Genomic DNA, 15,526 nt, shown 5'->3' with positions numbered 1-15,526 from the left:
GAACTAACAGCAGCTATTACCATAACATTTCGTTTAGCTGCAAATGTGTTAATTAAATTTAACTTATACTGACCCAATGTTTGGTGGAATATATTTTTTTGACATGACATTAACGGCTGCTTACGTAAAATTTATATAATCTGATAGTTTATTGACACGTGTCTTTAATTAATTAACATTAACAGCTCTCACCAAATGTTCTGTAGTGTTGTCAGGTGATAATAAATACAGTAATCTGAGTCAGAGCGAGCGGCTGGGTGAAGCGCTGCAGTGTCTGGACAGTTTCCGGGCGGGGCGGGGGGGCTCGTGAGCGCAGGGTTGTCGGTTTGAATCCCCACACCGCTGGGACAGTCTGTGGAACCAGTGGAGATACATCTACTAAACAGCTAATTATCTCAGAGTGTAAAAGCAGTGTAGATATGCACAGTATTTATAATATGAACCTCTTCTGTGACTCATTCCTTTATTAAATCATTTGCGTTTGTTCATGCTGTAATATTCATCCTCCCTGAGTTACATCCCATCTCCCTGTTTTCCTCCTCTACTCACTCCAGTGCTTTACTTCTATTGTTTAAGACTGTGGGAGTGACCTTAACTTAATACAGAGGGCTTAAAAACACATTTTTACCTCTCTCCTTACTCTACTTTTATGTCTTTTCCAGCGCTTTTCTATTCGGATGCGATCACATCTGTAACTGGCTTCCTTTGGTCTGAAACAGAGTGGAAAACTGCTTTGTTGTATTTTTATATTTGGTTCGTTTCGGTTCAAACTGACCAATCACAAGCCAACCAGGGCTTGTAAACAAAAGTCACTTGACTTACAAGCAGCTCGTTTATTGGATTCTATTCTTCTTCTGTGGTGTTCATACCAGTTAAGAACACATGAAGAAACAGCTGAATATGAGCATCAGTCCAGACTTCATCTTGTTCTGCGAGGCTTTCCAAGTATGAGGAACTGCAGTCTTACCATTAGGCAAAGTTAGAAAACTTATTTCTAATCAGTAAAAATTAAATGTACTTATTGAAAAACACCTTTTTTTGTGTTACATTTATATATAAATACATATTTTGGTGCAGTTTTTTACCTGGTTATGTGCTGAAATGTCTTTTTATCCCACAATGGTTTAATAATCTAATATGTGACTATTTGTTATTCTGTCATTTTTATGATGTGTAGCTTTTAAACTAGATGTCAGGTGACTTGTCAGCTGCCCCCCCCCCCCCCCCGCTGTGTTTCTGTTGCTGTGGATCAGATGTGAATGTGTGGGCGGCGCTGAATGTGATATGATATGAATGTGGAATATCAATTATGATGAATGCCGTCCCCGCATGATCTGTTCCGTCTCCGCGGCGACACGCGGGGGCGGGGCCGACCGCACGCCGCTAACAAGCTATCAGCCGTAAAAACACTGATGAGGAAACAGGAGAGGAGACGAAATGACAGACCGATGATAGATAGATAGATAGATAGATAGATAGAGAGAGTATTAATACCTTTCAATGTAGCCTATGTTTTTATTGTTTCTTTTGTTATATGATATTGATATTACTCACTTTGCACTTTGTTACTTTGTTTTGAAAAGTGGTATATAAATAAAGTTTATTATTAGTATTATTATTATTATTATCATTATTATTATTAGTAGTAGTAGTATTATTATTATTAGTATTATTATTATTCCTGTTTGAAACTGGGTAATTGGACTTGCAATTGCATATTCATGGGAATTGTCTTTGTGTTGATAATATTACACACAACTGTACAGGTGAAGTGTTTAAAGGTGCTACATGTATATGTATAAAGGTAATTTATTCAAAGCTATAAAAGGCCGAGCTGCTGTAAACTGACTGCTGTTTGGAAAATGTCTCTTTCAGAATGTTCCTGTCATCTTGTTCCTTGACTTCTCCTGCACACACTTTCTGTACAAAGCAGTGGTGTTAGATTTTAAAACCCACGCAAAGAAATAGTAGTTATAGTTATATAAAAAAAAAAAAAAAATCAATTGATGACTGCTCTGCCTCCGCTTAGATCCCCAAATCCATTGGACTTTCTAGTGTTAATGAAACTTCCCTTTAATTCCCAAGTACAAAAAATATGCAGTTTACATACATATATACAACATTATTAAATCCTTGTGTGTGTGTGTGTGTGTGTGTGTGTGTGTGTGTGTGTGTGTGTGTGTGTGTTGCAGGAAGTGTCCAGATGGGTTCGACTGTCTGAAGGCAGGAAGGAACCCGAACTACGGCTACACCAGCTTCGACAGCTTCGGCTGGGCCTTCCTGTCTCTGTTCCGCCTCATGACACAGGACTACTGGGAAAACCTCTACCACCAGGTGTGTGTGTGTGTGTGTGTGTGTGTGTGTGTGTGTGTGTGTGTGTGTGTGTTGGGGTGTGTGTCGATTCAGATTTCTGAATCTTTCTGGGAAAACCTGTAACTCCAGGTAAAGAGCTGTGTGTTTTTCTTTGTGTGTGTATGCTTATATGTTTATATGTGTGTGTGTGTGTGTGTGTGTGTGTGTGTGCTCCTGCAGACGCTGCGTTCGGCCGGTAAGACCTACATGGTGTTCTTCGTGGTGGTGATCTTCCTGGGCTCCTTCTACCTGGTCAACCTCATCCTGGCTGTGGTTGCCATGGCGTACGAGGAGCAGAACCAGGCGACCATCGCCGAGGCCTGGCAGAAAGAACGAGAGTTCCAGATCGCCATGGAGAGACTCAAGAAAGAGCAACAGGTAAATAAATAACTACTTAAACTAACCAGGTATACATAGAACAAGAGTTTCAGATCACCATGGAGAGACTCAAGAAAGAACAACAGGTAACTAGAAAAGCAGTTCCTGGAGAAACTGTGTGGGCTTGCTGCAAGCAGCTGGAAGTATAAGAATACTTAAGTTAGACAGGTCAGTCAGACAGATGGTTACACAGTTAGGTTGTTCAGACAGGTGGTTAGACAGGTCAGTCTGTTACACAGGTATGTTATTTAGACAGGTTGTACTAGGTGGTTGCTAGGGTGTTTCTTGGTGGTTGCTAGGATACAATAGGCAGTTGCAAGGGTGTTTGTCAGTGGTTTCTAGGGTGTACTAGGCAGTTATAGGGTGTTTCTAGGTGGTTGCTAGGATGTACTAGGTGGTTGTTAGGGTGATTTTAGGTGGTTGCTAGGGTGATTGTTGGTGGTTGCTAGGGTGATTTTAGGTGGTTGCTAGGGTGATTGTTGGTGGTTGCTAGGGTGTACTAGGTGGTTGCTAGGCTGTACTAGGTGGTTGCTAGGGTTTTACTAGCTGGTGAAGTAGTAGTAGCAGTAATAGTTTTTGTATTAGTAGTAGCCCTAGTTCTGAAAAATAATAAAAGACTGGAAGAGTTAAGAAAAGAGTGAAAACAAGTTAGACAGGCAGTTAGGCAGCTCAGTGAGTTAGACAGGTCAGGCAGTTAGACAGGTCAGTGAGTTAGACAGGTCAGGCAGTTAGACAGGTCAGTGAGTTAGACAGGTCAGGCAGTTAGACAGGTCAGGCAGTTAGACAGGTCAGTGAGTTAGACAGGTCAGGCAGTTAGACAGGTCAGTGAGTTAGGCAGCTCAGTGAGTTAGGCAGCTCAGTGAGTTAGACAGCTCAGTGAGTTAGACAGCTCAGTGAGTTAGACAGGTCAGTGAGTTAGACAGCTCAGTGAGTTAGACAGGTCAGTGAGTTAGGCAGCTCAGTGAGTTAGGCAGCTCAGTGAGTTAGACAGCTCAGTGAGTTAGACAGCTCAGTGAGTTAGACAGGTCAGTGAGTTAGGCAGCTCAGTGAGTTAGACAGGTCAGTGAGTTAGACAGGTCAGGCAGTTAGACAGGTCAGTGAGTTAGACAGGTCAGTGAGTTAGACAGGTCAGTGAGTTAGGCAGCTCAGTGAGTTAGGCAGCTCAGTGAGTTAGACAGGTCAGGCAGTTAGACAGGTCAGTGAGTTAGACAGGTCGGGCAGTTAGACAGGTCGGGCAGTTAGACAGTTCAGTGAGTTAGACAGGTCAGGCAGTTAGACAGTTAGTGAAGGACTCAGTTACCTTTCTAAATGGCGGCCTGAAGGTTTTTGTAGATCACAAACAATGCAAGAGATGGAAAGAATTATGAGAAGCTAAAAATGACCCACATCTCTTTTTACTGCTGTCATTTTGCACACCCTCATAATAGTTAATTTTTTCATGCTTTTCATTCATCCGTTTCTAATTAACAGGTTCTAGTGTTGAAACTGTCGATTGGTTTCATTTATATCGCTATTTATATTCCATTTTGTTTACTGGATCCTGTTAATATTTGCTGTTTCCTGTCCTGCTGTATCTCCTGCTCTCAGGTCGCTTCCCAGAAAATTCTGGACTCTGACTCGATGATGTCACCAGAACCCTCTCCCTTCGGCCCGCCATTGGACAACGGGGAGGAACGGAGGCGGAGCCAGGGGCTGGTGGGAGTGTCCGACGTGGAGGGGAACCTATCGGAGGAGAAGCTGCTGCAGATGGACACGCCGGACGGGGGAAAGGTGAGGAAGAGGAGACGAGCAAGGACAGAGGTTTCTGCAAAGAAGGAATCCAAAATTTCATCACAGGAGAAGACAGAAATCTGAGAAAACTAAGAGCCTGACTAGCTGAGAGGTCACTGAAGTAGAGGCTTTACAGCTGAGTCACAGATCTCTTAGTGAGTCATGAATCTCTTAGCAACCACTTCTGTCTCCATGATGGAGGAACATGTAGAACAGTCTGTTAGTTTAAAGTGTAAATCTGTATCAAGCAGCTAGAAGCAGAGAGCAGCTGAGTCAGCTTGTTGTGGTGTGGCTGTAGATCCATTCAGTAACGTTCTCAGTAAAAGTGAATAGTGTGATAAGGTGGATTTGGTTACTGTGACACAGTAAACTGTCTTGTCTTTAGCCCTAGTCTCTACTCCAAAACACTCTGAGTTGTAGCTTGAGAAGAGTCAGCTCAGTTAACCTGAACAAACTGTTAGCTAGCTAACTAGCCGGCAAACACACTGATGTTAATGTCAACACGCTAACGCTAGCTGCTACTAGCTACGTTAGCTAGTGTGCTAATCAGATGTGTTAACAACAAGACAGTGATGTTAGCTGACCAGATGCTATGGTTAGCTAGCTAACAAGCTGACATTATCTAAACACTAAATCAATCAGATGGATCAGTGATGAAATGATCAGTTCAGTCAGAAACAGACAGAAATTAACCGTCTGTTCAATTCTGTTGAGACGACAGAAACACAGTCAGCTGTTCACAGAGCTGAGGACCTCCAACATGGCCGCCAGAGGGGGGTGACATCACCTGAAAGCCTGTATCTTATTGTATTTTCTCCTCTCCTCTCCTCTCCTCCTCCTCCTCTCCTCCTCCTCCTCTTCTCTTCTCCTCCTGCTCTCCTCCTCTCCTCTTCTCCTCCTCCTCTCCTCTTTTCCTCTTTTCCTCTTCTCTCCTCTTCTCTCCTCTCCTCTCCGCAGCCCCTCCACCCCCTCCTCTCTCGTTCCTTCTCTACGAGGACTCGTCGAGGCAGTCAGGTCTCCTCCATCTTTAACTTCCGTCTGAGGAGTCGTGGGTCGGAGGGAGAGATGGCGGACGATGAGTACAGCGTCCCGGGCGACGTGGTGGAGGGGGTGGGGGGGCGCACCTACAGCGGGGGGCCGCTGGGGGGCATCCTGCCCCCCTGGCCCAAACGACGACCCAGCACCTACAGCACCGCCAGCAGGGGGTCCCAGGTGAGGCACACACACACACACACACACACAGAGACTAAACATACACACACACACACACACACACACTGTATGAACATATGAAGAGTTACGTTACAAAATGCAATACATCCAGAAAAATGTTATAAAGTGTCATTTTATCAACCAAGAACTAAACTTAGAAACTATTTGTTAAAAAGTTCCTTTATTTGTTTGTCATCGGTGATTTTGTCAGTTTGGAAGTAATGTTTCTGTCACTGTTTTTCAAATTTGTAATTTAGTGAAAGAAAAAACTTTAAAATGTACCATTACTTGTTTTAATTATGTGCCATTGGTCAATTAAGTCTGTAAGTAATGTTCCTGTCATTTGTTTTTTAATAGTGAACATCTCATTTTGTAATGAAATTCTCCATGTACATATACACACCATGCAGTAGCCAACATATAGTAACACATATATTCACGCAAGTATGAGATGAGATGATTTGAGATGAGATAAGAAAAGAAAAGATGAGATAAGAAAAGATAAACTGACATAAGAAAAGGTAAGAAAAGATAAAATGACATCAGAAAAGAAAAGATGAGATAAGAAAATATAAGGTAAAAGGAGATGAGATAAGAGAAGATAAGATGAAATGAGATAAGATAACATGAGAAAATATAAGAAAATGAGATGAGATAACATGAGATGAGATTAGATGAGGTAAAATGAGATAATGTGAGGATGAGATAATATGAGATGTAATGAGGAGACAAAATGAAATGAAATGAGATGGATGATATGAGATAAGAGAAGAGAAGATAAGATGAAATGAGATGAGATAACATGAGATAAAATGAAACGGAATGGGATGAAATGACATGAGATGGCATTAGATTAGGTAAAATGGGATGAGATAATATGAGCTGTAATGAGGGAATAAAATCAAATCAAATCAAATGAGATGGTAAAATGAGATGAAATAAAATTGAATGAGATAATATGAGATAAGAGAAGCTGTGATTAGATGAGATAGGATGAGAAGAGATAAGAGAAGATAAAATGAGATTAGATGAGATGAGGTAATATGAGATATGAGAAGCTGCGATAGGATGAGATAAACTGAGATAAACTGAGATAAACTGAGATAAACTGAGATAAACTGAGATAAACTGAGATAAAAATTAAATGTATATAAATTGGGTCATTGCAGGTGCAAAGAGTAGAGATTTAGTTTGGAAAATAAAGAGTAAAAAGTGTCTCTACACACACACACACAACACACACACACACACACACACACACGCACACTCCTATCTAATCTGTGTGTGTGTGTGTGTGTGTGTGTGTGTGTGTGTGTTTCAGGTATTCTATCCAACTCTAAACGTTAACGGGAAGCTGTTTGTTGCCATGGACCAGAACGGGGTTTCCCCTCCGCCGCTGCAGGGGCAGCTGCCCGCCTGCACCATGGAGAAGGTCAAGGAGGAGAGTGTGAGTCGAGTGTCCTGTGTGTGTGTGTGTGTGTGTGTGTGTGTGTGTGTTTATGTTCAAGCATTTCTATGTGTGTGTTAATGCATTTCGGGATCAGTGTGAGCGTGCATCTGTGAGCGAATGTGCTTGTGTCTTTGAGTGTGTGTGCGTGTGCATGTGTGTGTGTGTGTGTGTGTGTGTGTGTGTGTGTGTGTGTGTGTCCATTGCAGTGGAAACAACGGTGGAGCCTGTAGCCATCCAACACTCAGACATGTGAATTATGAATCAGCGCTTTGCATAACTCCACTCTGATATCATGGGCTAAAGTCACACACACACCCACCCACACACACACACACACACACACATCTACCAACTCACATAACAATGCTGTGGTATTCCCCCCATCTGCACGCACACACACACACACACACACACACACAGCAACTGTTATGACATCATGGGCTAAAGCCATACATACCAGTACAGATTCATTACTGTGGTGTCCTTCCGCTCTGCACACTCACACACACTCACACACACACACACACACACACACACACACACACACACACACACACAGGGGATGCTGGAGTCAGGTTCAGGCTAAAATATGGTTTTGATGTCAGAGAATTGCCCCGATACTAAATTAATCCAAACTCTAATCCCAAATATCAGAAGTTAAAGCAAAACAACTTGAGTTTCTGCCTTTTTCACACATACAGTACATTCACATTCACACCAATACTGATTGATTATGATATTATGATCTATTATGATGATCACTGGGAGTAATCAGCTTAAGGTAATCTTTCAATTAAAACATTTAGACGGTTTGAAGTGAAGCGATTTCTCTAATAATCCGATTTACATGGATTAATTTAATCACCGCTCTACTGTTCATCTCTCCACTGCACTGCTCCGTGTTGTTTTCTTTGTAAACACAACATCCAGGATCCAGGGTCCCGTGACCTTTGACCTGACTGAGGCGCAATCTAGCTGTGTTAACCAGGTTCTGCTCACTGTGACTGTGACTTTACTCTGATAATCAGATAGTTTACAGATCATTTCAGTAGTCGGAGTCTCTGTTTTCTCTCTGTTTCTGTAATGCGTCGTACTCCCTGTTCTCCGCCATTTCCCCCCAAAACAAACCTAGGAACGCCTCCTCGCTTCTGATTGGCTAAACAGACGATGACGAATCCGTCCGTCCAGAAAAAAGTTTGACTCGATTGAACTTCCTGCCCGTCAAAACAGAGGGAAACAGCAGGCAGCTTCAGTACAGCAGTGGAGAGGTGGTGTCAGTGCATCGCTAACACACACACACACGCGCGCACACACACACACACACACACACACACACACACACACACACACACACACACGAGAGAGATTCACCAATATCAGGTTGATACCAGGCGTAAGTAAGATGTCACTAATGGACACTTTTGCTGCAGACACACACACACACACACACATCCTTTCACACCCTCTCTCTCTCTCTCTCTCTCTCTCTCTCACACACACACACACACACACACACACACACACAGCACACACACACACACACACATCCTGCGTTATGTCCTTTTAGAAACAAACAGGAGAGATGATAATCAGATCACACTCACACTGCATGACTCAATGACCACACACACCGAAACAGACTGTGTGTGTGTGTGTGTGTGTGTGTGTGTGTGTGTGTGTGTGTGTGTGTGTGTGTGGCTGTTCTTGATTTTCTCTTAGGGGTTATGGTGTGTCACAGTAATATACTCTCACACACGTCACACACACACACTTTCTTTTATGTATCTTTTTAATATTGTAAAGGAGTTTTAGTTGACTGCTAAATGTGTTTTTCAGCTGTAAATAGTTTATTAATTATTAATTATTAATTATTTGTTAAAGGGGCGATAAGTCTGATTTTTACTGTTTCTTACCACAAACAGACCATAATGCTGTATATCTGGTTGATAGGGTTATTGATCAATACCAATGACTAATCAATTACTTGGCCAGCTGCTGAGTTTTATGAATTTTTTAACCTTTATTTAACCAGGAAGTCCCGTTGAGACACTGGGCCAGGACCAGCAGCACAGATACAAACCAGCTTCAGAAACAGGAACAGAAGCAGAGACAAACAAAACATTTAAAATTAAAAATCCACTACACAGTTGAGAAAGTTGTCAATTAAAAACAGTGACATTCCAACTAATCAGTCTCCAATTCTTCCATTTGGATTTAAATGTACATTTTGCGAGATTAAGTTAGGATTAATTTAAGTAACTTAACTTAAGCTTTCAAAACTCACTTTCTGGCTCGAACTCTTTTATGGAACAAAAACTCGTGGCAGAGTGGAGTGTCACGACCCTCCGGTCTGATGGAGGACGATGCTAAAAGCGAGCGAGCGTCGTCTCAACTAGAGCGGAGGTTAGAAATCATTTTATCGAATCTGAATTCAGGATCGAATCTGCTCTCATCGAATTTGAAATCTTTACGAATCCCTTAATGAACCTTTTTATATAATTTGTTGAGGAAAAAAAGGAAAATGTCACAAACGTAGCATTTATTAACTTTAACGTGATGCTGTGTTGATAAATGCTAATTCATCGCACTTTTCAGTCTTTGCAGTTTGGAAATTGAAATAGTTCATATTGCGATTTTTAGGTTGTTTTTTTTTCAATGAATCGTGCAGCTTTGTTCCATAACTAATCCATTTCATTGTGGTTTTTTTCATTGTGGATTTCATTTGGTGCCTAAAGCGTAGAGAGGGTTTGTGACTGGAAGGTTGCAGGTTCAAATCCCCAGACTGACTGGGATACTGTAAAAAAGGATGAGGAAGAAGAATGAGAAACGCTCTCTCCTCCCTTAGAGACTGCTGTCACTGTGCTTCCCCTGTTTAAATAAAGGTTAAAAAAAAACAACAACAACAGAAAACGCAGCCAAAAATGCAGCTTTTTCACTGAAAAGGAAACAAGGGAAGTGGGAACATTTAAATAACAGATTGAAAATAGCGATAGGAGGTCACACTGACCCAGTGAGGCACACACACACACACACACACACGCACACACACACACACACACACACAAAAGGGGATTTGGATAATAATTCCTTGTCCTGGAGTGCCCAGGCTTTGTGATGTGCTTTAGTGTGTGTGTGTGTGTGTGTGTGTGCGTGTGTGTGTGTGTGTGTGTGTGTGTGTGGTCGGTCAGTTTAGGTTAAAGGGTTGAGATGAAGAACATGACTCACCTCTCTCAGTATTTTTCTCTCTCTCTTCTCTCTCTCTCTGTTTCCTCACTGTACAGCGCTGTGCTGCTGATCTAGGAATTCAAGCTTATTTTAATATTGATTGTTTATTTTTTTTTTTATTATTGAACTCTATTTTATTTATTTAATTGTGGTACTTTTACATCACTGTCTCTTGGGGTTTTATTGTATGTAAAGCACTTTAAAGTGCTATACAAATAAAGTTATTTTTATTATTTACCCCACTGGATAGAGACTCAGCCAGATGAGTAAAATGTAAATGTGACAGCAGAACAATAACAGTAACAATCTCTGCCATAATCTGTCAAACAGCCATACTAACCTAGACCACATGAAAAAAGAAGTAATTTTATTTATATTTTGACCAGAGTTCCCTCTTTGCCATTCAGGTTTGCCTGTTAGTTACCTTTGCTTCAAAAGCTGTGGTTCTTTGGCTCCGCCCACTGAGGTTTAACTCAACCAATCAGATTATTTCTGCCTCCAGAGCAGCTCTGCCTCCAAGAAATGTTTGTAGAACTAAAACTACAATCTGTGATAAATTTTGTGTTTCATATTAATGAAATAAAGAAATTAATTGTATTATTATTTATTTTGTGTATCTACCTATGTATTTATTTATCAATATGTCAGGACAGGGACAACATGAGTAGGAAAAATTGGATATCAGCCTACAAAAGAATTCATATTGCTACTTCCCTGTGTGATATTCAGTTGTAGGTGAGTGTATTTCCAGATGAAGAAGTGTTTTTATCTGAGAGGATTACTGCTGGAGACGCAGCGGCTTCCTCTCCTGCCTGGAGGCTCAGCGACCCGTCCTGCTCCACAACCTGCTGGGGAGGGGGGGGGGGGGGGGGGGGACGCTTCGTTGCCATGGAAATGATGCCATGGCAACCCACAGCACAGCAGCTCAGCAGCTAACAGAGGCTAAATTAGTGCTGGGCTGGCCGCTGCGTGTGTTTATATGTGTGTGTGTTTGTGTGTGTGTGTGAGTGAGAGTGTGTGTGTCCCTTTTCATGGTGTGTTCATGCATGTGGGTGCATATGACGGTGTGTTTCTGCATATATCCTCCTGTGTGTGTGTGTGTGTGTGTGTGTGTGTGTCACCCCGGTGGTTCCCTCCTGGCAGACAGACAGGATGTAGGTGTTACTGTGGGCGTCGACCTTCGGGCCCGTGCGTCACGTCTCATTGGAGGAGAGTAACCCGGAAGTGTTATGTAATCACACCTGGCCCGCTGCTGTCGGTCAGAGCCGAGCGGACAGGAAGGGGAAAGGATCGTTTTACTAGAAACTTCCAGACAAACAGACAAACATCCTTTATCAAGTCGCTTTTAATGACTGAAGCTCTGCAGTCAAGTCATTTGCAGTCAGAAAACATGAAGAGAAAAGGAGGGAAACAAACTTTTTTATTACAGGAGAACAGCAGTGTCATTTAGAGTTACAGCATCTTTACTTCTGTCTACATCTAGTTTACATTTCCCCCAATCATTTTACAATGCATGCTGGATGTAATTAGATTTCTTAAACCTCCAATAAACAATATCAGACCTTATAACCAATCCTGAAACTAATATGTGCCCATTTCATTTGAAATCCCCCTCACCCCCTCCCATTCCTCGTAATGGCAGAATTGATGAAGCAAGCGAGTAAACTAGTAAACTTTCACTAGTTGACTAGTTAAACTAGTCAACTAGTGAAACTAGTAAACTCGTTAAACTGGTGAACTCGTTAAACTGGTGAACTTGTTAAACAGGTAAACCAGTTCAACTGGTGAACTCGTTAAACTGGTAAACTCGTTAAACTGGCAAACTTGTTAAATTTGTAAACTTGTTAAACTGCTAAACTTGTTAAACTGGTGAACTTGTTAAACTAGTGAACTTGTTAAACTGGTAAACTTGTTAAACTAGTGAACTTGTTAAACTGTTAAACTAGTGAACTTGTTAAACTGGTAAACTTGTTAAACTAGTGAACTTGTTAAACTGCTAAACTTGTTAAACTAGTGAACTTGTTAAACTAGTGAACTTGTTAAACTGCTAAACTTGTTAAACTGCTAAACTTGTTAAACTGGTGAACTTGTTAAACTGCTAAACTTGTTAAACTAGTGAACTTGTTAAACTGTTGAACTTGTTAAACTGTTGAACTTATTAAACTAGTGAACTTGTTAAACTGTTGAACTTGTTAAACTAGTGAACTTGTTAAACTGTTGAACTTGTTAAACTGTTGAACTTATTAAACTAGTGAACTTGTTAAACTGTTGAACTTGTTAAACTAGCGAACTTGTTAAACTAGCGAACTTGTTAAACTAGTGAACTTATTAAACTAGTGAACTTGTTAAACTAGCGAACTTGTTAAACTGTTGAAGTTATTAAACTAGTGAACTTGTTAAACTGTTGAACTTATTAAACTAGTGAACTTGTTAAACTGTTGAACTTATTAAACTAGTGAACTTGTTAAACTGTTGAACTTATTAAACTAGCGAACTTGTTAAACTGTTGAACTTATTAAACTAGCGAACTTGTTAAACTGTTGAACTTATTAAACTAGTGAACTTGTTAAACTGTTGAACTTGTTAAACTAGCGAACTTGTTAAACTAGCGAACTTGTTAAACTAGTGAACTTATTAAACTAGTGAACTTGTTAAACTAGCGAACTTGTTAAACTGTTGAACTTATTAAACTAGTGAACTTGTTAAACTAGCGAACTTGTTAAACTAGTGAACTTGTTAAACTAGTTAAACTAGTAAACTTGTTAAACTGTTGAACTAGTAAACTTGCTACCTGCCTCTTCACTTGTCATTGTGGGTCATGTGACCTTCAGCAGGAGAAAGATCTCAGAAAGTCAGACTGGTAACGGCGACACTTCACTGTAGGTACGGTTAGCTTAGCTGTTAGCATTTATGCACGCTGCTGTGCTAGGTTTGTCCTTCGTAGGCCTCCATAGTCTACGCTTTATTTACTTGTTAAAGGTCAGATTTGACGACTCGGGATCTAACTGACTGTCTACATGATTCCATCACAACATTTTCCCACGATTCCAAATCTGTATCTTGACCTCGCGGTACTCACAGATTTGGAATCGTGGGAAAATGTTGTGAGGGAATCGTGTCGACAGTCAGTTAGATCCAATCTGATGCCGAGTCGTCAGATCTGACTCCCTCTAGGACAGAAAGTGCAGCGAGATTCAGAAACTGCAGTCGTTAAATTTGACACACTTTGACATGTAATGTGAACCTGACAGTTGTTTGTCGTCGTTGTTAAAATCCAAACTTTACAGAGTCAAAACTAGCTTGAACTGAACCGCTGTCCCGACTAACAAAGACTCTCTAAATAAAAAGACATGGATGTGACAGCAAAGTTTTACAGGCGACACCAGACCCACTTTCTGATGTAGACTGATTAGACAACTGGGTTTTTACATAAATATCTTTCCAAGCTTTAACACTCAAACGTAATCAGTAAACTGTAAAGTCAGAGAATCAGAGCTGATGGTGCCGTCGACGAGATAAAACTCTGTCTGGGTTCAGATTCAGAAACACAATACAAGCTAGAAGTCGCTTCAGCAAGGTTGAACGAGCCGCCATGTCTCTCTCACACACACACACACACACACACACACACACACACACACACACACAGAGCGATGGCACACTGAATTCTCTGATTCATTGAACACCAGTCATCACTCGCTTATCTGTTACCCTGGTGATAGGGAGCATGCACACACACACACACACACACACACAGATATGGATTTATGATGGGTCAAATGGGTCAAACGTAGTAGCATGATGTGGGGTTGTTTGAGGTTTGTGTGTGTGTGTGTGTGTCTGTGTGTGTGTGTGTGTGCTCCTTATCACCAGGGAAACAGATAAATGGATGACAACTGATGCTCAGTGAATGAACTTCTGTTTTTAAATCCTTTGTGTGTGTGTGTGTGTGTGTCTCTGTGTAAACGGTGCTTGTGTGTTTATGTGTGTGTGTGTGTCTGTTTCTGAGCTGCAGAACTGCAGCAACGCTTCTCAACATCAGGAGCCTTGATCATTTTAAACTGTATTCAGTCACTCCAGACAGCAGCATCAGATCAATACCTGAATACTGTGTAAACACAACTGATCCAGAGTATCAGGAGGGAACTGGTCATCCATCTTAAACACAACTGATCCAGAGTATCAGGAGGGAACTGGTCATCCATCTGGCTCCACTCCATTATTCAGCCACAGTTTTCTGTGTGGGGGGGGGGGTTGATTTCCCCGAACCAATGTGACAGCGATTTACAAACTGCACCAAGAATGTCCGTCCATTTGTTGGTTAAGGAGGTGATTTCAAATTCATGAAATCTATTCTGCTGAAACGCCAATGAAAAACCGTCGCATGAACGGTTCAAACTTTAGTCCCGCCCACAAAGTCTCTGATTGTTTCTCTGAGGGAGAACAAGCCATTGACGAGGGAAACACCAGACTGTACAAAATCTGTGGAGGGTCAAGATTTAGGAGTCTGGAAGCAGGATAAGAGGTTGAACAGAATTAATTTAATTAACTTCTCTCTCCCCCCCCCCCCAGGTCCCCACCTCCACCACAGAGCTCAGCACCATGCTGCTGCCCAGACCTTCGTCCACACAGGGCTCAGTAAGCAGAGGGAGAGCGCTCAGCGCTGCCAGCTACCTCACCGACGCCATGGAGGGTGAGAGCAACACACACTGCTGTAACACCAGAAACACTCACATCACCACAACACCGGTAACATTAACGGATTACTTCATCTATTTTGTTCCTATATATAATGGGTCTCTTCCTCCCTGTGGCTGTTGGACCCACAGACAGTATTGTCTCCAGTCAGCTGTCAGTTGAAGCAGCGAGCTCCGCTGCCTCTTGCTGCAACAACGAGTCCAAACTGTCTGTCAGAAATACGTTGGTCGCTCTCCGTATCGTTTTCACGAAAAACGATCCGGAGAGCGACCGCCGTATTTCTCTCGGCGGCCCGGAAAGTGGCGGCACCGACCGCTTCCACTCGGCGGATCGTCTTCTACCGAACTCTACTGTTTACGATCCGACCCGACCGTCCGGAACCAGATCGCTCCGCCAGGAACCGCCTTTCACCCCACAGCGCTCTGTGCTGCGGCAGAGAAA

The 15,526-nt window shown here is 41.9% G+C and overlaps 1 protein-coding gene across 1 annotated transcript in view; it reads left to right on the top strand.

The window, feature by feature from the left end:
- scn5lab (sodium channel, voltage gated, type V-like, alpha b) overlaps positions 1-15,526 on the top strand; it is a 167,931-nt gene that overhangs the window by 62,857 nt on the left and 89,548 nt on the right. The window contains 6 exon segments of the mRNA XM_078291518.1: positions 2,193-2,334; positions 2,533-2,730; positions 4,318-4,500; positions 5,458-5,712; positions 7,034-7,159; positions 14,960-15,080. Of these exon segments, the coding sequence (XP_078147644.1) occupies positions 2,193-2,334; positions 2,533-2,730; positions 4,318-4,500; positions 5,458-5,712; positions 7,034-7,159; positions 14,960-15,080 (1,025 nt within the window).

The sequence above is a fragment of the Centroberyx gerrardi genome, chromosome 22, assembly GCF_048128805.1.
Source record: "Centroberyx gerrardi isolate f3 chromosome 22, fCenGer3.hap1.cur.20231027, whole genome shotgun sequence".
In the NCBI taxonomy this organism is placed as follows: domain Eukaryota; kingdom Metazoa; phylum Chordata; class Actinopteri; order Beryciformes; family Berycidae; genus Centroberyx; species Centroberyx gerrardi.
The sequence above is the reverse complement of the archived record's forward strand: the minus strand, read 5'-3'. Positions and strand labels throughout refer to the sequence as shown.